The 26,572-nt window shown below is 43.3% G+C and overlaps 1 protein-coding gene across 3 annotated transcripts in view; it reads right to left on the bottom strand.

Moving 5' to 3' along the window:
• Positions 1-26,572, bottom strand: part of LRCH2 (leucine rich repeats and calponin homology domain containing 2) — a 226,533-nt gene that overhangs the window by 117,967 nt on the left and 81,994 nt on the right. For 2 of the 3 annotated variants that reach the window (XM_073599128.1, XM_073599127.1), the window contains exon 12: positions 14,856-14,933. The exons of the other annotated variant lie outside the window; for it this stretch is intronic. In XM_073599128.1, the coding sequence (XP_073455229.1) occupies positions 14,856-14,933 (78 nt within the window). The remainder of the gene's footprint in view (positions 1-14,855; positions 14,934-26,572) is intronic. 3 annotated transcript variants of the gene reach the window in all.

Raw genomic sequence — 26,572 nt, forward strand, 5'->3', positions numbered from 1 at the left:
TTAAAGAGCAGCATTAGGCATGTGTACATACCCCTGATGATTTCATTTATGACGAAACGATCGTCAGGATAGTCATGTACACATGCTGCTGCACCTGCGCAATCGCTGCTTGAAACTCGCAAAGAATTTATCTGTTTGATCTGTGGATTGTGACATGATCATAGCTTGGACTTTTATGTACAGTAAGTGTACTGTTTAATAAACTGGATGTTGAGACAGTATCACATTATGTGGAGTCTTTTTGTCTCCTAAACATCCTGCTACCGAGGCTTCCTAATACTGCATCCTGTATCCTGAGTTGCTTTGAACCTCCTGGTGTATACCATCCATGGCCATAGGAGAGGAACGTCCAGATTTCCTTCTCAGCGGATCAGAGATCAACCAAGCGCTGTGTGACCTCTCTGAGTAAAAGGGGTTGCTGGCTTTCTGGTAAGCCTCCATTTTTGATTATGGTGATGGGTGTCACACAGTCAGGTGTATGATCGTCATTTCCAAACACTCTTTTCTCCCATGGGACTTTCTTTGATGGAATCCAGCTCTATATGAATTTTTTGTTTGCACTATTGAACGTTATTCACATGTGATGTAATTTTACATATGTCTCTTCAGACTTTATTCACAGTTATTATTATTTATATATAATTGTCTGCATATTAGTATATCTGTTTGCATTCACACAAATGCACTTGTATATATATATTTTTTTTTTTAAGCGCTGCACTCTTTTTAAATTTTTATTTTATATGGTATGTTGTTTAAATTCACATATCTTTATAATGGCATTTGTTTGAATTGGTGTTTTTTTTCGAAAATGTGGAATTGTATGTACACAACACCTATAGGTATAAATTAGAGCTGCATAATTAATCGTTAAAAAAATTGCGATCTCGATTCAACTCCCCCTCACGATCTTAATACAGCAGTTATACGATTCAATGGAGAGCCGTTCTGTGCTCACAGCTGACACAAACAAAAAAAAACTGTCAGCCTGCCAAGTTTATCACAACATTCCTCGGCGCTGGGAGATAACTATAAACAATGTAACATTTTGTTCTTTTAGATCAAAGGGATGAACTTTGTTCTGTAAATGAGGTCAGTTTAACCACATAAAGAGGTTGTAAACCTCTGAAAAAAAAAAAAAAAAAAAAAAAACCCTGCAAGACAAAATGCATAACAAACTAGTATGCATCGCATACTAGCTCATGAAATACTTACCTTAAAAACAAAGCTGTTGTAGCAGTCCTCACACACAGCTGTCATGGCCGACATCTTTCCTGGAGCTTCTTCCGGGTTTGCGGGCTCCGGCACTGTGAGTGGCCAGAGCCGTGATAATGTCACTCCCGCGCATGCACCGTGGGCCGTTCCTTCAGACAGCATACGCCAGTGATGTTACTGACTGCATGCACTGGAAATATCTCCTAAACTGTATAGGTTTAGGAGATATTTTCAATACCTATAGGTAAAGCCTTATTAAAGGCCTACCTATAGGTAAAAGTTTGCAGAGGAAATTTACTTCCTCTTTAAACACCAGCCCCTTTTCTGACACTTGTTGCTTACAAGTTAAAACCAGTATTTTTGCTAGAACCCCCAAAAAATTATACATATTTTTTAGCAGAGACTCTACAGAATAAAATGGTGGTTGTTGCAATATTTTTTGTCACAGGGTATTTGCGCAGCGGTCTTTCAAATGCAATTTTTTTTGGAAAAAAAATTGGATTTTTGACTTACCGTAAAATCCATTTCTCTGAGGTAATTGACAGACACAGCACTCCATTATTCAGAACCATAGGGTTATACCTCCCCCTACAGGAGTAGGACACTAGGCAGAAAAAAAAAGACTTGGCTATGCCTATGGGCAGTCCTAGATGGTATACACCCCCCTCTCTGCTATAGGCCTTCAGTTTAGTAACAAGCAGTGTCAGAAGTATTAAAACTCCTTAGAGGGGTGGGTTTTGTGTCTGTCAATGAACTCAGAGAAAAGGATTTTACGGTAAGTCAAAAATCCCATTTTCAATCCCATTAACAGACACAGCGCTTCATTAGTCAGAACCATAGGGACGTCCCAAAGCAGTGACAAACATGAGGGGTGGGATAACGAAAAATCCCAAGGCCAACACAAGAGCCAACCAGGTAACAGAAGCTCAACACAGAACAAGCTGGAACCCAACCTGAACAATACCCCTTCAAGAGGGAATAGACCCTCTAAACAGCAGTCTGCAAAACCTTGTGGCCAAAAGAGGCATCCGCAGATGCCAACGCATCCACTTCGTAGAAGTGTACACCGACGACCAAGTGGCCACCTTGCAAACTTGCGCAAAGGGCGCCTGATGACAGAAGGCCCAAGAAGCACTAAGCACCGAGAAGAATGCGCCATAACAGGGAAATGAGTAACCCGATCCCTGAGTCATCTGTCTGATCCATCCAGAAATGGTCGCAGAAGAAGCAGACAGCCCCTTTCTTGGCCCGTCCGTGATCACTGCGAGTCCAACCTCCAAAAAGACTCAGTGGCTGTCAAATACACCCGAATCCCCCAAACCGCATCCAGGGCAGATAAGGCAAATTCCTTAGGATGTGCCCACCAGGGACACAAGGAAGACAACACAATGTCCTTATTCAAAGGGAAATCCTAGGAAGGAACGATGGATAAAGGCAAAGAACCAGCTTAACCTAGTGCAACACTGGGTAAGGTGTATGACAAGATAACGCCATTTCCGACACCCTGCGAGCAGAGGTGAAAGCCACCAAGAGGCCACCTTCCGAGACAGAGTAAGCAGTGGAATCTCTCGAATATTTTGAAAGAGAGGCTTCTGTAGAACCAAAATCACCAAGTTCAGATCCCACGGCGGTATAAGAGACCACACCGGTGGAAACAAATGTCAAACCCCTTGAATAAAAAAGGTATGCACCAGGGAGTGCAAGACCAGGAGACACTGAAGAAGACCACCCAGGCTGACACCTGGCCCTTGATGGTACTCGAGGCACATTCCTGCTCAACCCCCAGTGTAGGGAAGCCGGAATCGTAGCCACAGAGAAAGAAAGAAGATGAATGCCCGGTGACTCACACCAGGATATATGCGCTTTTCACATCTGGAGGTAGAACCTCCTAGAGGTAGACTCCCTACCCATCAGCAGCATCGGAACTGAAGCACCTGGCTCATCACAGCCAGGCCGTTAAAACCAGTGACTCTAAAGCAGGATGGGAGAACGGAACAGTCCTTGGGACAGTAGACCCTCCGAGAGAGGCAGTCGCCAAGGAATGACGGCGACCAGGCGCACCCAGTCGGTGTACCTAGACCGACGGGACCCATCTGGAGCCAATAGAATGACAAGAATCCCCACGACCGTGATCATGAGCAAAAGCCACAGCAGAAGCTGGAGAGGAGGAAAGGCGTAGAGCAAACTTTACCGGCCCCATGTGCCACCAAATCGATAGAGTTGCCCACCAGAGGATTCCATGACCTTGTAAGAAACCTTGGTACAGTTCTGTTGAGCCAGGACGCAAACAGATCTACCTCAGGAGTTCCCCATCGGAGACATATCCGATGAAACACAGCCCGGTGAAGGGCCCACCCCATGGTCCAACCCTAGCCGACTGAGGCATCCACCTGTCAGTATTCCACCCCTGGAATGCGTACGTCGGAGGGGGCCGGAGCGAGACTTTCTGCCCACCAAAGGATAATGACAACTGCCAGGGCTGCCAACACCCTATTTGGCCCGCCCTGGTGATTGACATAAGCCACCGCCGTTGCATTGTCCGACTGGATCCGTATCGGGAGCCCCCGAAGTCGATCCGTCAGGATATTGCTCGGTAGTCCGGATTCCACCAGCGTCCAATGACCCTGAGCAGAGCTCAGTCCCAGGACACCACCTCACCCAGACAGACGAGCATTGGTGGTCACCCTGTTCAATACAAGGGGAGAAATGATTTACCCCGCCAAAGATCTGGAGAGCGAAGCCACCAGACCGGGGAACCTCTGGTTTCCGGTTCAGCCGAATCTGATTGTTCAGAGACCTTGGGCACTTGTCCCATTATGCCAGGATCTCCCTGAAGGGAGCTTGTATGGAACTGTGCAAATGGAATCGTGTTTAAAAAGGTAGATACCAACAGACCCAACACCCACATGCAGGTCCGCAGGGAGGCCCACCTGCCGGACAACAGTGAATGAAAAACACAGCATGCAACTTCTGGAGTTTGTCCAGAGGAAGAAACACTCTGGCCAGAGCTGAAGCCCAGGTCAGGCTCAGATAATCCAATGTTCTCGAAGGGTCCAAAGCAGACTTCACATAGTACAGAAGCCAGCTGAAGTCTGTCAAGGTCTGTATAGGAGCTATGTTGCCCCTCGGGGTAATCGAGGACTCGCAGAAGAAAACTGTCCAGGCAGCCCAGGACCACAAACCCCCACTGATGTAACCACACCAGATCCGGGGCCAACACCTCGTGAACACCCGAGGAGTGGTGGCAAGACCAAAAGGGCAACACCACGCACTGATAATGCTCAGCATCCACAGCAAAACGGAGAAAGTGCTGGGGTCGGGCACATAATGGAATGTGTAAGTAAGCATTCGTGATGTTGATAGAAGCCAGAAAGTCCCCATGATGAAGGGGTGCCACCGCCGTGCAGAGGGACACCATCCTGAACTTCTGTACCCACACAAGGCAGGTCAGGGCCTTGAGGTCCCTAATTGGACGTACCGTGCCCTCCATCTTTTGGACTTTGAACAGGTTTGAATAAAACCCCTGAAACTGTTCCCGACACGTGAACCGGAACAATCACACTCTGAAGCAACAGGGCTTGCACAGCCCCATGAGAACAGCAAACGGTCCCGCGACAGGTGCACATTGGAAGCAAAAAAACACTTTTTGGGGAACAGGGCCGGAAAACCATCTTGTACCCGGACAAAATCAAGATGCATAATTAGGTCATCCAGGGTAGCCCCCCACAACACATGTCTAAGCACCACTGCGGAAACAGAGCTCAGCAACCAGGGGAAATGCAGCCTAGAGGCATAGAAGACAAACTGCAGGGGGTAGACCATCAGTTCTGCCAATGCAGCAAAGGCAGGGGTATTCTGCTCCCCCCTCCAGGTATGTCAGCTGGATCTTTAGAAGCCAGAGATTCCTCTATTGGAATTAGTTGCCTTGAGCAGCCTAGAGACAGGGGGTCCACTACTGGTGGAACAGTCCACTTCTGAATGAGTGACTCCTCAAAGGGGTACCTCACAGCAAGCGTGTTTGGAAGCACAAAGGGGCACTGTGGACACTCCTAGTCTTCATGGACAAATTTGGCAAAATAAGAAGGAGAAGGGAACGTTTTCACCATGCAAGATGGCTATGGGTGCCAAAGGAGAACTGCCCTCCGCCGCAGCCACCGCTGCATCCCCCATCTTGAAAAGGTTCCCACACAGATGTAATAAGTGCGACAACCAGTGCCTTTTCGTGCACCACTGCAGTTGTGGCAGAATCATCCTCACTCCCTGACAGGACAGGAAGCGTGGCCACCAACCCCGCAAAGTGGGCCACGTCAGGATCACCCACGCCGGGCCCACCTAAAGGACCCCCCAAAAGGAGATTGCCCTCAGAGCCCCCACAGCGCCACCACTCTGGTAGGAGGCGGCCACGAGGCCTAGCGCCTAAATTTTCGGGCGCCTACCGTGAGTGCGTGGCCCGTGGGGGGACCGGACCAATCCGCTGAATGGAGGGTAGACACCCAAAAAACGGAAAGCGGCGGCCTCTGTCACCCACCCAGTACCTGGTCAACAGGCCGCAAAGTCGCGGCCTGCGGGGGGACAGGACCGATCCGAGCCACTGAACGGAGGGCAGACACCAAAAAACGCAAATCGGCGGCCTCCGCTGCCCGTCCTGGGTCCGCCCACCCAGCACCCGGTTGATAGGCCGCAAAGCTGCAGCCTAAATTACGGGAGGGCCGCTGCAGGCGGTCCCTCAATCGCAGCCATCCGGTCACCCGCCTCCTAGGCCCAACCACTGCAGTAGGTGGACCCAAGGGATACTCCCCAGTAGCACACCAGCTTGTTATCCTGATCACGTCATATGACGTCCGATAAGGATAACTAAACCACTTTGCCTGCCGTCATATTGCTATATGGCGGGCGGCAAGTGGTTAATGAACTAAAAAAAAAAAAACAGTAAAGTTAGCCCAATTTTTTGTATAACGAAAAAGATGTTACACCACGAGAATCGTGAGAGAATCGCGATCTTTATTCTAAGCAAAAAAAGTTATACATTCCTCTACATTTGTTTTGTAGTGCTGATGAAGATTTGGGAGGGAGGCATCTATAAAGGTGGGGACTTTAAATGAGGCACCGTATGGCGCCTCCATCCCTGTATCGGGTACATTCAAAGGAAATTGGGACTTTAGATGAAATATATACTCAATATTTGTTCCCAGATACCCCTGTCTGATGACCCATACACCAGCACTGTTGTCACATGGAGACTATCCTCATACCCAGGCACTTTTCAACATCACCCGATGCTGCTATATATCACGCAGCCTCAGCTCCCGCGGTGGGGTTTATGCCTCTGGCTCACTATGTGCCGTTCACCACTTGTCGCGCTCACTGCCAGGGTTGGCAAATGTGCTTGGCCAACTTTTTTTAAGTACTATATATTTTTATTCTATCCCCCTCTATATAGAGTGTGGTTTACTATATTTGTACATTTCATAGGAATTTGATGCATCTGCTCCTGATGAGTGGAGAAACATCCACGAAACGCGTTGAGCTACACTTGATGCTACAGTGATAATTATTACGCCCTGATGATGTCATCCATATTAATTAAGTACAATTATACTTTTACAATGCGATCACAGACACAGGTACCGGGCATGTCGCCCTTGGCACTTGCAAGCCATATTACTGGTTTATATACTATTAACTGATCATTATGTACTCATCTTGATTCATGTGTTCATTTATATATACCTTTGTAACATTATGCCTATACCTTGTGCTAATTATATGTATATATATGAAATTACTCTTCTACGATATATATTTGTTATGAATAAAATATTTTTTACTCTCACCTCCGCATTTCAACTGCTTCATCTAAAGTCCCAGTTTTGTTTGGGAGGGAGGCAATGCACTCCCCAACCCCCTCCCAACACGTTGGCTGTCCGATATAGCTATTATTTTATGAATCATTAAGGTTTTAAATGCAGGCTGTTTTGCATGTGGTCAATTATTTTTTCATCCCAAGCTAAATATGCTGTTTCTGTTTTTAGGCTGAGGCTTCAAAAGCATATTGTGAGGCGCTCTTGGAAATTCACCTGGAAGATGAATGACTGTTTCTATAAAGGCCAAACCCGAAGGCTTTCCCTCTGATGCATTATCTGAGAAATGAATAAAGATCACAGCACCCGCCGGAGCAAGAGTTTTGATGTGGTAAATTAACGCAGTTATCCCCAGTGGCTACAAAAGATTACAATAATGGAACTACACATCAAGTCTATAGCTAGACATTTACTGAAAGACGCTCTTAATAAAAAATACTAAAAAGAAGAGTACAGACAACCTTATAGTAAAGATGAAAAAATATGGATGAAAATTATGGTGCTACAGAAGACTTTTCTACTTGTATAGATATAATGACATCATAAATAATAAAATTTTAAAGAATAAACATTGTGTAGCTTTGCAAAATACCGTATTTATCGGCGTATAACACGTACCCCAAGTTTAGGAGGGAATTTTAAGCAAAAAAACTTTTAGTTGGGAAGTTTAAGGAAAAAACTTACATTTAAATGCCCATCAATGCAGCCTTATGAGTGTCCATCTGCAGCCTTGTCCATCATTGCAGCTTTGCCCAGTGCCTTTGCAGCCTTGCCCAGTGCCTCTGCAGCCTTGCCCAGTGCCTCTGCAGCCTTGCCCAGTGCCTCTGCAGCCTTGCCAGTCTCTTTGCAGCATTGCCCAGCAGCTTATTATTTAAATTTGGCGCCCATATCCGCTGACTGTGAGCGGAGAGAAGCGAGCGCCGGCGAGATACACAAAGCAGAGTGTACTCGGCTAGTTTCGGCTCCTCTTGCAGTCCCGCCCATCTCCACTGATTACGAGAGGAGAGGAACGAGCGGCGCCGACAAACACATAGCCGAGTGTAATCGGCTAGTTTCGGCTCCTCTCGCAGTCCCGCCCCTGACTGTGAGTAGAGCCGAGAATAGTCGAGTACACTCACAATCAGCGGAGATCGGCGTATAACACGCACCCACGATTTTCCTCTGATTTTAAGGGGAAAAAAGTGCGCGTTATACGCCGATAAATAAGGTAAGTAAAACACACAGTCACTTAAGCACTAATCAACAAATACTTTACAAATATATTAGGTTAGGTTCACATCTATGCGTCTTTAGTGCATCTGCGGAAGCACAGAAACGCACTACAATCCATTTAACATTGTTTCCTATGGGTCTCATTCACTGCTGTGTAATTTCCTGCATTGGAAAGATGCAGGGACTTTTTTCCCCCATGCATGTACAAGCATTTTGGTGTATTTTTGGTATGGTTTTGTGTTTGACAAACCAGTCCTCCCACAAGAAAAAATATAATGCACGAAAAGGCATGCAAACGCACTTGAACATGCACAAAAAACATGCCACAAAAACGCATCAACCACACATATACATATGTGAACCTAGCCTTGGACTGATACAAAGTTTAATGTGCTTTGGTGGAGTGGTGAGTCAATCATGAAGTCTATTAAACAGGAATGTGCAGTGTGTGGAGATGTATAGGGATATCAAATCTATAAAAATTGCTTTATTCAATAAAACACTATGATTTTTAGCTACTTTCTATATAGGGATGTGTTTGCTTACACTTTCCTAAAGTGTTTGAAAATCCAAAACCTATTTTCTTAATTTTGAAAAGTGGGAAAGGATTAGAAGCCAGGTATGATTTTTATGGCAATCCAGGGCTTCATTACAGAGATTTGCCCTCACTTCCTGTACTGCTGCTGACAAAATTTTATCAAACAGAAAGTAAGGGGAACTCTCTACAGCAACACCGACAAGACATCAAAATGATTTTGCGGGATTTGGGAGCTGTGGCATCTCCGGGAGGACCTACCATGACCAGGTACCAACCTCACTCAGATGGCCTACTTTATATTTCCTCCTCTCTTTTCCTTCCCTTTTCTTCCTTTACTTCTATCCATTCTTCTATATTACAGGTTTTAAAAATTTGTATTGTCATAGGCATTACCTTAAAACATTGTAACTGAATCAACATCCTCTATCTACAAAAGGAATTGCTAAAAGTTAAACGATGAGATATTATTGAAACTTAAAACTAATTTAATATCCTTATTTCATAAATGTATGTTTGATTGTACATGAGATATGCTGGATAATACATGAAACTTTCCATGCTTCTTTATTCTGTATTGCTACTAAGAATGTTAACAACAATAAAAACTGTTATTTTAAAAAAAAAAAAAGGTTTTGCTTTCTTTAGTAGAGTTGGTGACAACTAGACCCCTGCACAGTTTAATTTTCGTTTCTGTCTGTATTGCAGATTTTCCCGTGCTTCCTGACTGGTGAAACCATTGTTAGCAGGACAGAAAGTAAGGGTAAGACATTAGTAAATGTTCAGTGTTATTATCTTTTCTGCTCTATCCAAAAACTAGAAACTTGTTTTTGGCATAACATACACAATTTTTTTTACCTTGAAAAGTCAACAACTGTATCTATTGGCCTGTAGATTTGACTTTAGATATATCTGGTCTTGCGGTTTTACAGTCTTAAAATAAGTACAGCTAAAGCTGGTTTGGCTGTACTTCTCCTGTGGATCACAGCAGTGCAGCTCGTTTTGCACTCCTGTGACCTGTTTTCCGCAAACAGTGGTTTAAAGCCTGCTGTCAGCTGACATCATAGAGTCGGTTCAGTCACTGGAAAGATCGCAACTATATGGTCGGGCCGCCAAGAGCCTGAGCCAATCACTCCCGCCCCCTGCACAACACAGCGCTCTAGTGAGCACTGGAGGGGCAGAGCAGACACCAGTGATTGGCAGTCACCAGCTCTCTGCTCAGGGAGCTGTGAGAGCCAAGTGATCGCCTGTGTTTGATCGCTGATGTTAGAGTCAGTGGGGGACAGATGCTGCATCCACCTAGGTAAGTATGATTCTAAAATAAAAACAAATCCCATACTTTTTTAATTCAAGTGGATTAGCATTAAATCACAGGGACAAAAGCAGTTCAGGGTTAAAGGAACAGAGAGGGAGAGGCTTGATAAATGTAACAGCGTACCCGTAACATGGTATATTTTGGGATTCTCCCTGGACTCGGGTGAAACACTGCAGCTTGCTGTAGTTATGTTAACAAACCTCTGTTCCTACCTGGAAGCCTGGGAACGTGCAGAGTTAGAGTGGAAATGTTTTAGACTCTAGATCAGGGATGCCCAACCAGTGGCCTGCGGAGCCTTCTGACATGGCCCGCGACTTCCTGCTCTGGGATGGCTGGTTGGCAAGCCCAGATGGCGGGTTGTCGGTCCGGCATCCCAGAGTGTCAGTGTTGTGAATGAGGGCCGCGGTAGAAGAAGCAAGCGACCGCGGAGCAGAGGGGCATAAGCCGATGCTTCCTGTATAGCACCGCCACCTGTCACAGGCGGAGTGATACCAAATGCACTCTGCCTGGGACAGCAACAGCTGGCAATACCTGTTATTAAAGGTAAGCTTATTACTAAAATCACAGTGTGTATATGGGCACATCTGTTCTACAGTGGTTTCTGGGCTGCTTTCAAACTGATTTGCAGGTGCAGTACAGCATATCTGCGAGTTACCTGCACTGAGCCATAGACTTCTGTTATTACCTGTGGGTTTGGTGCGCTGCAGTGCATCAGTTTGAAGACAGCCTTAGGCCTCATTCACGTTATTGGTCAGACCCAATCGGACCCTCCATTCACCTCTATGGAGCGGCAGATGTGAAAGGACTTGTGTTCGTTTACACCTGCCTACCTCCAATCCGATCCTCTAAAAAAAACAAAAGGGGATCTGTCCCGTTCTGTTTGGGCAGATCGGATCGAGGGGCCCAAAGAGTAGAGTGGGCTGTGTTCGTGCACAGCAGACACGGACCTGTCATATGCCCGATCTGCTCATTGTCCTGCGACCGGTTACAAAGTCGTTTAAGTGGCCCTTGCTATTCAAAAGGTTCGGCACCCCTGCTCTAGATAATAGATTTTCAAGAGAGGAACACAAAATCAATAAAAAATGTTATATCTATATCTATAGAGAGAGAGAGAGAGAGAGAGAGAGAGAGAGAGAGAGAGAGAGAGAGAGAGAGAGAGAGAGAGAGATAATCTTCTTCCAATTCTTGCTGCTTACGCATGGTCTATGAACCCTGAATGACATACATCCACTGGAATGAGTGCTTAGAGAATAACTCTTAATTGATCTATGCAACACTGTTTAAACCACATACAGTCCCAGTCATTTCTAGAACTCATGTCATGGTTTGTTACATCACTTTAACCACTTGCTTACTGGGCACTTCAACCCCCCTCCTGCCCAGACCAATTTTGAGCTTTCAGCACTGTCGCACTTTGAATGACAATTGCGCGGTCATACAACACTGTACCCAAATGAAATTTTTATCATTTTTTTCCCACAAATAGAGCTTTCTTTTGGTGGTATTTGATCACATCTGGGATTTTTATTTTTTGCTAAACAAACAAAAAAAGATGGACATTTTTGAAAAAAAAAAAAAAATCATGTTTAATAGTTTGTTATAAAATTTTGCAAACAGGTAATTTTTCTCCTTCATTGATATGCGCTGATGAGGCAGCACTGGTGGGCACTGATAGGCTGCACTGATGGGCACGGATAGGCACAGATAAGGCGGCACTGATGGGCACAGTTAAGGCGGCACTGATGGGGACAGATAAGGCGGCACTGATGGGGACAGATAAGGCGGCACTGATGGCCACGGATGGGTGGCACAGATGGGTGGCACAGATGGGTGGCACGGATGGGTGGCACGGATGGGTGGCACGAATGGGTGGCACGAATGGGTGGCACGAATGGGTGGCACGGATAGGTACCACAGATGGGGGGGCACTGATGGGTGGCACTGATGGGCACTGGTAGGTGACACTGATGGGCACTGATAGGTTGCACTGATGTGGGTGCTGATGGGTGGCACTGATGTGGGTGCTGATGGGTGGCACTGATGGGTGGTACTGATGGGTGGCACTGTGGGCACTGATGGGTAGCACTGTGGGCACTGATGGGTAGCACTGTGGGCACTGATGGGTGGCGCTGATTGTTGGCACTGTGGGCACTGATGGGTGACGCTGGTGGGCACTGGTAGGCAGCACTGCTGCCTATTGCCTTGTGTTAGAAGATCGCCGTGATCGGGACTGATGTCCCGATCACGGCCGCCGGTGATCGGGTTTTTTTTTTCCTCCTCGCGCTGTCAGCGCGAGGAGGAAAAATAGCTGATTACCGGCTCTGTTTACATCACATGATCAGCTGTCATTGGCTGACAGCTGATCATGTGGTAAGGGGTCGGGACCAACACCTTACTCTGATCTGTGATCAGGCGAGTCTCATAGACTCGCTGATCACCGAGCGCGCCCTGCAGGGGGCGCGCAGGCCGCTCATGCACGGGACGACGTCAATAGACGTCGTCCCGGCAATTTAGATCCGCGCTGTTGCCGTCATTTGGCAATGGCCCGGATCTGAAGCTGTTAAAGTCTAGAAAATTTTAAAGACTGCAATAATGCAACTGTCAAAATCGGTTGGCACATACTTAAAGGTGAAGCTCAATCTTTCAAGAAAACTACGACATATGCCGTCAAGGTGCGTCCCAATAAAAAAATAAAAACACAACTGCAGCTTTGTTAAAGGTTATTATAAATGTCATTGCCATATGCCATTTTGGCCCTCCCATAAATGTGTCTGAAAAACTCCCAGATAGTAATACCCACATCCTGCTAGAACATGGAAAACCAATAGAAGCTCAGTCTTAACATTACAGGAGTGAAATCAACAGTTTTCACATCCTAGATAATTAAAAAGATGTTGGGGTTGCTAACTCAAAGTTTTTCAGCTGGGCTTCCAGGGGGAGCCAAATGGTCTACAGGTATGACATTTAAATTAATCAACATTTTACAAAGCTGCACAGTGTTGTAAAACCGAATGATGTACCTTGATTGAAAAAAAAAAAAATTCTGAAAAAGGTGGACTTGGCCTTTAATAAAAAAAATCCTTTAACTGGAATGCTAATCCATAAAGAAGTATTATAGCAGTTAATTACTTAAATGTGTCCCTGATAATAAATTGCACTCATAGTAGGTGGGTGTAGCTTAGCCTTGATGCCATAAAAGTCTAGCACTTAGTAACATAATCCATGATCTAAGGGATGTCCATAAGAGGCCCTACTTAATAAGGTAACATCTTAAAACTTGTAGTGCCTCCTCTTAGGAAGGACTTTTGAATGTAAAAGTTAGGAAATGCAGAATGTATGCCTTTTACTCTAGCACCGAGTGCAGGAGAGAACATGGCTTTGCGCTGCATGTGTGATCAGATCAGCTCAGTTCTGCTCAACTGTTGCTGTAGCTCTGATGTGACAGGCTTGATCAGAAGCTGGCGGCATGTCAGGTTGCAATCCACCTGTCAGATGGCCGTGATTGACAGGTGCATCGTGATCGACAGGTTGCCAACCCCCAGTGTACGAGCTCTGGAGCTGCCTTCCTTTACCTGGCTTCAGTACCTTGCAAGTCACCAAATTAAACAGGCATGCAGAACATAATTTTATACTATTTAGCTCCTCCTTAAAAAAATTGATTGCTGGGATGCATCTAAACTTAATACTGTCTGTCTCCGAAAAATCACACAGATTATGTGCAAACCTATTCTGTTTCTCGTCTGTGCCTTAGAGGTATGAGAATAAGTGCAAAAAAAAAAAATCACCAGGAACATAAAGGCGCTTTCACACTGTTCAAAAAGCAGGCAAGTGACACCGAAAATGGAAATGGGTCTTAGAGACTGAAAGAAGGAATCAGCTATCAGAGCACATGTTGGACTAAAACTTGTATCCATTTACATCCTCTAAACACAGCACCATAGATACAATTTTCTTTCACTGTGGACATCACCCCTGAGGGACATACCGGTGCACAGACCATCCTAGGATTTTCCTACAGCCTCTACGGAAATCCATCAGCTGTTTATCATTCAAGCCCGTTTGACCCAATCGAGTGTATGTTCTTTTGGGTTCAAACGTTCCAGTAAGCCTCTCCATTGTCAGTGGTGGTGTTCCTTTTCATTACAGATGTCACGTGCACATAATACACTTATGAAGTCATATTCGTTTTGAGGACTGTCACTAACTCATAGGAGTCACATATCCACTGAGGATTTTCATTTTTGTTGGATGCACCTTTTTTGTTGATAATCCTTTTTTGTGTTTGTTTTGATGATGCAATGGTCTCCTTAGGCCATTTTTTTTATTCTTATATTAGCGCTACACTTATTTTGTTTTTCTGATTTATGCACATATCCTACTGGCCATGTTAGCTGCTTGTTCTCTAGGGCAGCGAAGAATTATTTGTTTTATTTTAGCATAAAGGCGCTTTCATACTGTTCAAAGAGCAGGCAAGTGACACCGAAAAGGGAAATGGGTCACAGGTGTCACTGGCCTAGTCACATAGAATGTCAGAGGATGGTGAATCACAAGGAAGGATGAACAGATTTACAAATATTTTGGCTAGTAAATAATTTGCATACATGTATTTTAACTATGCATTTAAGAATCTGACAGGAGTTTTCCTTTAAACTTCTTTAAAAGCAAGAAAGTTGTATTTCTCAAAGTCACAGGCCCCAATAAATCTCAAATGGGATACCTTGAAGCCCGCCCAGCGGCTCTCGTCCTCTGGAAGAGCTTTTCACTGAATGAAGTTCTATAACTTAATGGTCTCCGTCTGTAGCCATATTTCAAACATGCCAACCAAACCCAAAGATGTAGTAAAGAAGAAGAGAGACCAGAAAGCGAAGAAAATGTTAGTTTTGCAGAAGGAAAAGAGAAGAGATAGATTAAAATTAAAAAAGATTTCATTTAATGAAAGAGAGATTAAAATAGAAATGTTAAACAAATGCGTGTTTCAAATGATGCTGCACTGCATGCTAAGTGCCTATGATAAATGGTTCTAGAAAGAGACTCAAAGAATATGTGCACTCTTGTATATATAAACAAAGAACATACAGTGGATATAAAAAGTCTACACACCCCTTGTTAAAATGCCAGGTTTTTGTGATGTACAAAAAAAAAAATGAGACAAAGATAAATCATTTCAAAACTTTTTCCACCTTTAATGTGACCTATAAACTGTACAACTCACTTGAAAAACAAAACTGAAATATTTTGGGGGTGGGGGGGATTGGTAAAAATAAAAAACTAAAATAATATGGTTGCATAAGAGTGCACACCCTCTTATAATTGTGGATGTAGCTGTGTTCAGAATTAAGCAATCACATGTTAAATAGGAGTCAGTACACACCTGCCATCATTTAAAGTGCCTCTGAATAACCCCAAATAAAGTTCAGCTGTCCTAGTAGGTCTTTCCTGACATTTTCTTAGTCGCATCCTACAGCAAAAGCCATGGTAAGCAGAGAGCTTCCAAAGCATCAAAGGGACCTTATTGTTAAAAGGTATCAGTCAGGAGAAGGGTACAAAAGAATTTCCAAGGCATTAGATATACTGTACTGACAAGCACAACATTTCTGTGACTATACGGTTAATCTCCTCTAGATGGCGCACATGTGCTTACTTGTTCATTTATTTCCCCCATCATGCATTATTACATGCTAACTTCCTGTCTGTTTTTCTTACAACTGAACAACTACAACTTTTGTGTGTGTAAAGTAAGCCATAAACCAAGAATCTTCAAGATACAAGCCCCCTCTCTTAGCTCACAAGCAGGCAAAAGTGGTATGTAGATTTATTTCTGTCTAGTTATTAGCTTCAAGTCATGTTAGTTTTAAATGTAATTCACTGTATGTCTGATGATTTGTCCTTCATATTCTCTTTATTCAGTTCTACAGTGCTGATGTAAATGTCGGTGTAAGAACTTGATATGTACATTAAACATCAGTGATACAAGAACCTCAGCCTTCTCATTGTGTCTAAGGGCGGCATAGTAGAACACTTTTGCCTGCTTCTGAAGGCCATAGAACACCACTTTTCTGCATCTGTGAAGGCTATAAAACCGTGAAGCTGCATGCAGAAATTGGCTAGCAAAGTAGAACACTTCACTGTGTCTGTGAAGGCCAAAGAAGAACACTTCACTGCGTCTGTGAAGGCCAAAGAAGAACACTTTGCTGCGTCTGTGAAGGCCATGAAACAGTAAAGCTGCACGCAGAAATCGTCTAGCAAGTTAAACCATACGTTTGATAAAGGAAGTACAACACTGGAAATCGCAATTAATTGACTGAGGCAGCTAGTAGGAAGTAAAGGCTGAACAAGCAAGCACCTTTAATTACGGAACAGATTAACATGTCAGACAAGTGAAAATACAGTGCTGTCCAATAGAGAAATCAGTTCTATTGCACAAGATGTTGTCAATACAGAGCAAGCAGAAATTGCAGGACAAATGCAACAGCCCGAGGTGAGCTCAGATAATACACAGCTCCCAGACATTAGAAGTCAACGTATACTCACTGAAAGTGGTAAAGCACTGCAAGATGTTAAATTAAATTCTCTAATAAAGGATTTCGAACAACAATATAAAAGATGGAAATATCATATCAATGGTTTGAAAAAGTCCTTAAGAAAAGTGATAATGCAGAATCGATTATTAAAGTTGTGAGCACAATCAATGCCACTCAGTCAGAGGTTGACCATATTTATGGTGACATAAGAAGCATCACAAGCCCTGAACCTGAAATTCCGAGGAGAAAAATTACACTAGTCTTGCAATCACTAATACTGCAAATGCAAAGGTTCAACACTTTTGCCGCGTACACACGATCGCACATTCCGACAACAAAATCCATGTTTTTTTCCCCGACGGATGTTGGCTCAAACTTGCCTTTTTTTTAATCAATATGTTTTTATTGAATATTTCACAGAACATAAGTGAAAAACATATAGAAAATAGTCACTCATATATGCACTTCTTCAGCTTATGATACAGTCTTGAGGATTATTCTATAACAAAGTCTGTATACAACAGACACGTAAACCAAGGTAAAAAATGTGATATATAAAGTATATCTTGCTAGATCAAGAGTGAGGGACACCATTCCCCTGCCCAGGCACCCCACACTGCGCTCAGGAGGAGAGCGGCAAGCCCCAACCCCCTTTGAGGGTTGTTGCATTGTTCTCATTGTTAGAGAACGTCTAGTGTTAGACTAAGTAATATATGAAATAGACATTGGTGTTCGAAAAAGAAAAAAGTAAGAAATATCAAATATGAAAGTATAACATAATATAAAATAAAATGAGGGGAAAAAAGAAAAGAAAAAACACAGTCTGATAGTTACTTCCCTTTGGTATTACAGTATGGTTTATAAGTGATACATTTAGGTCATATGTTTCATTGTGTACCAATCCATTTTTCCCATGTTTTTTGGGCTTTACTGTAATGCCCTGTACACATGATCGGACATTCCAACAACAAAATCCATCAGATTTTTTTAGACGGATTTTGGGCCAAACTTGTCTTGCATACACACGGTCGCACAAAGTTGTCGGAAAATCCGATCGTTCTGAACACGGTGACATAAAAAAAAACACATACGTCGGGGCTATAAACGTGGCAGTAGCCAATAACTTTCGTCTCTTAATTTATTCTGAGCATGCGTGGCACTTCGTGCATCGGATTTGTGTACACACGATCGGAATTTAAACAATCGGATTTTGTTGCCGGAAAATTTTACATCCTGCTCTCAAACATAGTGTGTCGGAAATTTTGACGGAAAAAGTACGATGGAGCCCACACACGATCTGAATTTCCGACAACACAATCCGATCGCACTTTTTCCATCGAAAAATCCGACCGTGTGTACAGGGCATTAGTGTTTTGAGTTGATGCATATAACATCTTGTACGCTGCGTGAGTGTTAGTCATATTGATTACTTCATGTAGAGACTGGGTTTGTTGATCTCTCCAATGGCGCATTATCGTTAATTGTGCACGGCTATGGTCCTGTATTCTGGTGGAATTAACTAAGGATAAAATTGCATTTGCCGGTGACATGGGTACTTTAATATTCAATCCTTGTGAGAGTACTCCATATACACCTTTCCAAAAGGGGATTATAGTGGGGCAAGACCAGAGTATATGGTACAATGTTCCCACAGCACCACAGTTCCTCTAGCAGGTATTGGAACTTTGTGGTGAGAATTTGGCTATTCTATGGGGTGTTAAATACCATCTGAAGAGGATTTTCTGCAATAATTCCCATAAGTTTACACTCTTTGTTGCAGCGTACGTGATGTGTAGTGCCTTTCTCCATTGTTCCAGGGAGTAAGAAGTATCCAAGTCCTTCTCTCAGTCAATCTTATGAGTTGTTTTCAAGGGTATATCCTTATTTTTTAGTATATTATAGAACAACGATATACCTTTAATCTTGGTGGTAGGGTTTGTGTAGTATTGGAATACTCTCCATGGCATCTCAATATTTGTTTTCAGGTTGATGCGTAGATGTGTAATCCTATGGTATGTGCAATATTCTGAGTTAGCTAGGTTGTATTCTATCTGTAAGGACCTGAAGGTTTTTGGAGTTGGACCTGACATGGACATTCATTGTACTGTTCATTTAAGCACAAGAGAATCCATTTTGTTCTTACTGTTGAAATGTGTTCTGTAACCTTCACCTAACACACAGACACTTCTCCTACTAAACGCTCTCTACTCCCCCCTCCCTTTTCAAGGTTTTACTTTTGCAATTGTTCTATTCGCTAGTTTTTAATAATATATTTCTATTTGTTAGCTTTTAATAACATATTGCTATTTGTTACTTTTTAATAACATCTCACACCACCCCTTTCTTATCTATGTATAAAATAACATGTAATAATAAATTTTTCACCGAACGGACATTTTAAACACAGTGATTGAGTCCTGTGAATCTGTTCCTGCAGCTGCAGTATTAACTTTGTTTTAGAGTCCCAATCAGAAATCAGTCATATCAGTCTTGGCGAGTCATAACAGGAGTTTGGCAGAGTCTCCAGAAGGAACCGCGCTTCGATCGGGATCATCGGGAAACGCAGACCTCAAATGCCGGCTAGGTAAGCTGCCCTTAAGCTTGCTATATTTCTGCCTTTTCCTATGTATCCTATCTGTCGGTTCTCAAGGAAACCAGACCACTCCCGGACCTTTCTGGTTGGGTAACGTGTGTATGTGTGTGAATGTGTTTGTGTCCCCCTTCACGGGTTGGACTGTGTGTGGATAGGGAAAATCCTCTGCAGTTCCCTGCGTTGACTCCTTGTGGGCGACCTGGGTCAGAGGCGCATGGTAGGGTCAGATAAAACTCACAGAGAAGAGAAGAGACGAGGAGGGTCTCTTAATGAGTGTTTTGTCTATTGTCATAAACCCCTTCTATCCACGTAGATAAGTGGAGACTATTCTTGTAAATCTGCAGATTTGCTGTACTATTTGTTTTAGAGGCAAGAGGGTATAGGCAAAAGTAGAGAAGAGAGAAGACTGGCCAGTCATTATGGGCATTAAATTAATTAAGGGAATGAAGGGAGAGAGGCCTTCAGAAAATGCCCAGCGCAAGATGAGCGCTAGAGAATATATGAACCGAAGGTACGGTTCTGCCTATACTGAGCCCCTAGATAAATGGGTAGAATGGACAAAGGGAACAGCTAAACCTTTAAAATCTGAAGGGACTTTTGATTTAAAAGTATGGCAAACTTTTCTGCACGATTATGGCCCACTACTGTACAGTGAAGGAACGTGGAGAATAGCTTGCACATGGGAGACAGAAGCTAAAGTAGCAAATCAAACTGGCTTGACGGAGATATTTAATAAAAGTACTGCCCAAATTTACTACGTTTAGCCAGAAAACTCTGTAGAGGAGGACCCCCCACCTTATGTGGCTGCCAGTTTGGCTTTAAGGGGACCACGCACAAAAGCAAAAGAATTAGATTACATGGAACACACAAAAGATGAGCTATGCAATATAGTAGAGAGCAGAGGTTTAACAGCCCCATATCAACCTACAAAGAGGGATTTGGCTCGTATCCTAGAAACAGATGATTGGCATAAATCAAAAGGCACATATGCAAACCTAGATCTCTCTGAACTTAAGGCTTTGGCCAGAGAAAGAGAGATAGAGTCTGAACTTCCAGAGCAAACCATAATTTCCAAATTGTGGCAGCAAGATGAAGAGAGAAGGAAGGGAGATGCCAGCCCTTCTGCCCCTGGCATAGAGAAATCTGTTGCAGTTTATCCTGTCAGAACCCAATTAGTTTTTGAAGGTGATGCTGTTGACAGTAAGTCTCAAATTAAATGGCATGTACCTTTTAGTCCCCAAGATATGAGAGCCATATTAGAGGGATTGGGAGATCCTAGAAAGAATCCAATTGGGTTTGCAAACAAACTTAGTGCTGCACAGGAAGCATATGAGGCTTCTACTACTGACATTCATCAGCTTCTTATTAAAGCAGTGGGAAGCAACATGTCTGGCTATATACTTAAAGAATGTGGTGTAGACGTCAAAAATCTAGGTAAGATGGTTAGTGGACGGGAGGTTTGTGAGAAATTGAAGGAAAAATTGCCCCAAATATATGGACAAACCAGACATGCTGAATTTATGAATGCTAAGCAAGGGAAAGAGGAAGCAGCAGGGGCTTATTGGAGGCGGTTAAGTGATATGGCTGAGGAAGCAGGCATTAAAATAGAGGAAGAGAAGGCGGGAGAAACTGCAAGTCCATCTACACAACTGGTGAAACAAAGGTTTCTTGATGGTTTAATACCCCAGTTGAAAGAAAAGTTGTTCACAGCAAGGCCTGAGGCAGGCAATATGTCTATTCGAGACGTCCTGCCTATCCTGTTGTCCATAGAAAACAGGATTAACCAAAAAGACAGCAAACCCAAGGTAATGTACATGGGGAAGCAGAGAGGAAAAGGAAGAGGAAGAGGCAAAGGCAATTTCAGAAATCATGGCAATCGGGGACCAATTATATGCTACAATTGTGATGGGGAAGGACACATAGCCAAATTCTGCCATCTTCCTGACCGTAGACTAGAAAAGAGCTTAGAGGCCCCTCATGCTGATCCCAGTTCTCTGCCAAAAGCAGTGGATCAGGCATAGGAAAATGGCATGCCAGTATCAATCATGTTAAATAGGGGAGACAATGGTCCCGAGGCCAGAGTAAAAGTATTTTTACAAGAACTCCCCTATCCTGGAGGAGAAACAGAATTAACCTGTTTAATTGATACTGGTGCAAGCCGAAGTGTTTTTAATATAGAGGACTTACCTCCAGGATTATTATCTACAAATGTTATCTCTGGTGTTGGCCTAACCGGGACCTCTACTGATTTGGTTGAGTCCAAGCCACTTAAACTCAGGCTAGGACAGCAAACAGAAATTGTCACTAAAGTGTTAGTTTCAGACACAGTTCCTACCAATCTTTTGGGAGCTGACATTTTGAACCAAATTTTAGCAAACATAGACTACACTCCTACAGGAGTCCAAGTGGTCAGTAGTCTATCAGGAGAAGTTTTAAATTCTGCCTGTGGAGTATTTTTAATCCAAGACTCCACTCTGCCATTTCCACCAGAATTGAAAGTGATTCCCACTGAATTATGGGCCACCAGCAAATATGATGTAGGTCTGCTGGATTGCACCCCAGTCATAATAAAAATTAAACCAGGAGCCCATCTCCCACAGATTAAACAGTACCCACTGAGTATTGCTCAGACTGAGGGGATAAAGGATCAAATCACTCAACTGAAAGCAGCAGGGGTTGTTGTACCAATTAAGTCCCAAGTCAATACACCCCTGTTCCCAATTGCAAAGAAGCCAGACAAGAAGGGTGGGCAGGTGACATATCGCATGGTGCATGATTTGAGAGCCATTAACAATATAATAGAGGCAGATACCCCGATCGTGCCCAACCCCCGTACTTTACTAAGTGGAATACCTGCCTCCAGCACCTGCTTAACAGTGATTGATCTTGCAAATGCTTTCTTTTCGGTGCCCCTGCACCCAGATTGCTGGCACCTTTTTTCATTTACCCATGATGCCCAAAAGTTAGCATGGACAAGATTGCCCCAAGGCTGTGTGAGTAGCCCCTCTGAATATAATACTGCGTTAAAGCAAGTATTGGACCAATGGTCCCCCTCACACCCAAACACAGTTTTGCTTCAGTACATAGACGATTTGCTTATTTGTTCTGATACAAAGGACATTTGTAGCAGAGAAACAGTAAGCCTTCTCATGTTTCTCTATAACAGTAACAACAAAGTTAGCAAAGATAAGCTACAATACTGCCAAGAGAAAGTGATCTTCCTGGGTCACTGCATTTCACATGGAATCCGTCACCTAACCCCAGATCGAGTTAAAACTCTACAAAACTTTGAAAAGCCAAGAAATGTCCGGCAACTACGTGCCTTCCTGGGGTTAGTGGGATATTGTAGGGACTGGATTCCAAATGCATCAGAACTTATGGCTCCTCTATATGAGGCTACCACTAGAAACCCTTTCAAACTCACATGGGACAATGAATTGCAGATGAAGGAGCTTATTAAAATTTTGTCTGAAGCGCCCGCCATTGGACTTCCTGACTATACTAAGACTTTCTCGTTGTTCTGTCATGAAGTCAATGGATTTGCTGCAGGTGTACTCACCCAGCTACATGGAGACAAACAGAGGCCTGTGATGTATGTATCAGCCTCATTAGACCCTGTCATCAAAGGCTCCCCCAGTTGTATCCGAGCCATAGCAGCCTGCATTTTGCTGCTAGACAAAGTAACGGAGCTTGTACTAGATTCTGCTCTGATCCTGTATGTGCCACATGCAGTACAGGAAATCATGAATCAAGTAAATACTAGACATGTGTCTGCCAGTAGATTTGACAAGTACCAGTCTGCTCTTTTTGCTCCATCGAATTTAACAATCAAACGATGTGTTACTTTAAATCCGGCTACTCTTCTTCCTATAATTGATGAGGAAGATGCAACAAATGGTACTGATGTAGAACCTGAGAGTTTTTCTCATGATTGTATGGCTCTTATGGAGGTAGAAAGGGCCTCTGTCACACCAGCAAAAGATGAGCCCTTATCAGATTGTGACACACACTTATTCGTAGATGGTTCCAGATTTTACACTGACGATGGTCAGCCACACACAGGGTTTGCTGTAACCACTACAGACACCATTTTACATCAGGAAGCATTGAAACCCCAGATGTCAGCACAGGAAGCGGAGTTGTATGCTGTAGTCAAAGCATGTCATCTCCTAGAGAATCAAAGGGGAAATGTTTACACTGACAGCAGATATGCATTTGGAATAGCCCACGATTTTGGGCCTATCTGGAAAGCACGGCACTTTCTGACTAGTGCAGGGAAGCCAGTGAGACATGCAAAACTCATAGAGCGGCTATTTGAGGCCTTTCAGAAACCAGCAGAAGTTGCCATCTTGAAGGTAAAAGGGCATGCAAGGGGAAGTGACATGACAGCCAGAGGAAATGCCTTAGCGGACCAAGCGGCAAAGGATGCTGCCCTTATGGCATTTGGAGTCACATCCACTGTAGGGGTCGCCCAGGTAGCGGGGACAGATTCCCCTCATCAAGAGCAGTGGGATGTAGAAACTCTAATTCAGTTGCAGAACCAGGCCCCTGATGAAGAGAAGGATAAGTGGATCAAATGTAATGCTACCCAAAATCAGCAGGGCCTGTGGAGCGCTGACAACAGGTGGTGTCTACCCAGGAGTTTGTACCCAGTTTTAGCACAGCTGGCACATGGCGTCAGTCATCTTGCTAAGGGCGCGATGGTGGCACTTACTGACTGCTATTGGATAGCACCTGGATTTAGTGCATTTGCAGCCAGGTTTTGTGCTTCATGTCTCACTTGTGCTCTGTACAATGCAGGGAGGCCTGTTCATGTTCCCCAAAGGCATTCTCCAAAGCCAGATTTCCCTTTCCAAAGAATTCAAATAGACTACATTCAAATGCCCAGAATAGGCACCTATGAGTTTGCTTTAGTGTGTGTTGACATATTTTCAGGTTGGCCCGAGAGCTGGCCAGTAGCCAAAGCAAATGCAAAAACAACAGCAAAGAAAATTTTGATTGAAATAGTTTGTAGATATGGAGTTCCTGAAACTATTGAGAGTGACAGAGGAACCCATTTTACTGGGGAAGTAATGAAAGAGGTAATGGAAGCACTTCACATACAGCAAGCTTTCCATACACCTTATCATCCACAAAGTAGTGGTAAAGTTGAGAGACTAAATGGAATTTTGAAAAACAGATGTGCAAAAATTAAAGCAGATACAGGAAAAGGATGGGTGGAAGCTTTGCCATTAGCCCTATATTCTGTACGAACTACCCCTAAACAACCACATGGGCTGTCCCCCTATGAGATTTTATTTGGAGGGCCACCCAAAACAGGGCTATATTTTCCCCAACAGTTGCAGGCTTCTCACTCTAATCTGTTAGAATATGTTCAGATTTTGCAAAGAACATTGAATAAAATACATGAAGGTGTTTATAAATCTATCCCCGACCCAGATTCTGTTTCAGGTATTCACAGAATCCAACCAGGTGACTGGGTGGTGGTCAAGCGACACGTCAGAAAGCCACTAGAACCAAAATTTGACGGACCACATTTGGTGCTTTTGACAACCGGTTCTGCTGTCAAGTTGGAAGGAAAGCCCACCTGGATTCACGCCAGTCACTGCAAGAAAATCCTGAAGTGATGATATCCTTTGAAAAAAAGATGATAATGTTTCTTTTCTTTTTGTTGTTTGTGAGAACTGAGACATGGAAAAATAACCCTTTCATCCAAATGTTAAAATTGTATGCAACCCATAGCAACGCTAGTAACTGCTGGGTGTGTTCTCACTTACATCCCCAAACAGGAACAATACCCATGATAGCAATGCCTCTCAATTTCACTGATCTAAACAGGACCAAAATAAATGGCTCATACATAGTCTCCACAGCTAATGAGCACAGATCAGTAACTTTGATGGTTTCGAAACAGATAAACACTCCACAGATTTGTTTAAACATTACATGCCCGTTTAACACTAAATGTACACGGTTGGGCAATTCAGATTGCAGCGGAGCAAAAATTACAGTTTATGGAGGAGACTATGGTCAATATTATTATATCCCAGATCCAGAACTAAATAGAACCCTTTATAGTACAAATTGCTCACAGTTCCCAATATGTGAAAATATCGGTTTCCTGAGATTCCATGTTATTGCTTCCAGTTTTTTAGGAGCAGGCATACCGTCCATACGTAGAGGGTTATATTATATATGTGGAAATAAAGCTTACGCCTGGCTTCCTACTAATGTTACAGGTACATGTTACATTGGGAAGTTAGTACCTGCTTTGGCTGTTGGCAAAGATACAGTGCGACCAGATCAAAGTCCAGAATACCCTTTAGTGTTCAAAAGAGAGCTGTTCACTGAAGGTGACATGACATGGTCATGGTTCCCTTCCTGGACAAGATGGGGAATTGAAGCAATGAAAAGACTAAATAATTACACTAGAATTGTAGATGAGATTATTAACCTTACTACCACTGATATAGGTTTATTAAATGAAGAAATGGCTCAGCTTAAAAAAGTAGTATTAGAGCACAGATTAACGCTAAATTATCTCACTGCAGCTCAAGGTGGGATGTGTAAGATATTTCGCACTGACTGTTGTATATACATTTCTGATAATGAGGACATTATTAAAGGGCATCTTGCTAAGATAAGAGAACTACAGAATAAGGCCAGAGATATTGCTAAAGATGGATGGAACCCCTTTCAGGGTTTAGGAGGCTTTGGTGATTTTTTATATGGCATAGCAACATGGTTACAGAAACTAGGCGCTTACATTGTGATGTTTCTATTTCTCATGTTTGTTATTTACTTCCTCATCAGGCTATGCCTCTGTGTGACTACCCGCTGTACCAACAAATGTACCACCAGCCCTGATGAACCCATTATTGTGAGAAAGCTAGGAGAGAGCTGAACAGGACGCCGTCTCTCTGCGCCAATGTAACAGGAGTTACCAGCAATCGGCTGAACGTAACGCGGAGAAGAATGGTGTCAAATAAACAAAAGGGGGGAAATGACATGGACATTCATTGTACTGTTCATTTAAGCACAAGAGAATCCATTTTGTTCTTACTGTTGAAATGTGTTCTGTAACCTTCACCTAACACACAGACACTTCTCCTACTAAACGCTCTCTACTCCCCCCTCCCTTTTCAAGGTTTTACTTTTGCAATTGTTCTATTCGCTAGTTTTTAATAATATATTTCTATTTGTTAGCTTTTAATAACATATTGCTATTTGTTACTTTTTAATAACATCTCACACCACCCCTTTCTTATCTATGTATAAAATAACATGTAATAATAAATTTTTCACCGAACGGACATTTTA

The sequence above is a fragment of the Aquarana catesbeiana genome, linkage group LG09, assembly GCF_042186555.1.
Source record: "Aquarana catesbeiana isolate 2022-GZ linkage group LG09, ASM4218655v1, whole genome shotgun sequence".
Classification (NCBI taxonomy): Eukaryota; Metazoa; Chordata; class Amphibia; order Anura; family Ranidae; genus Aquarana; species Aquarana catesbeiana.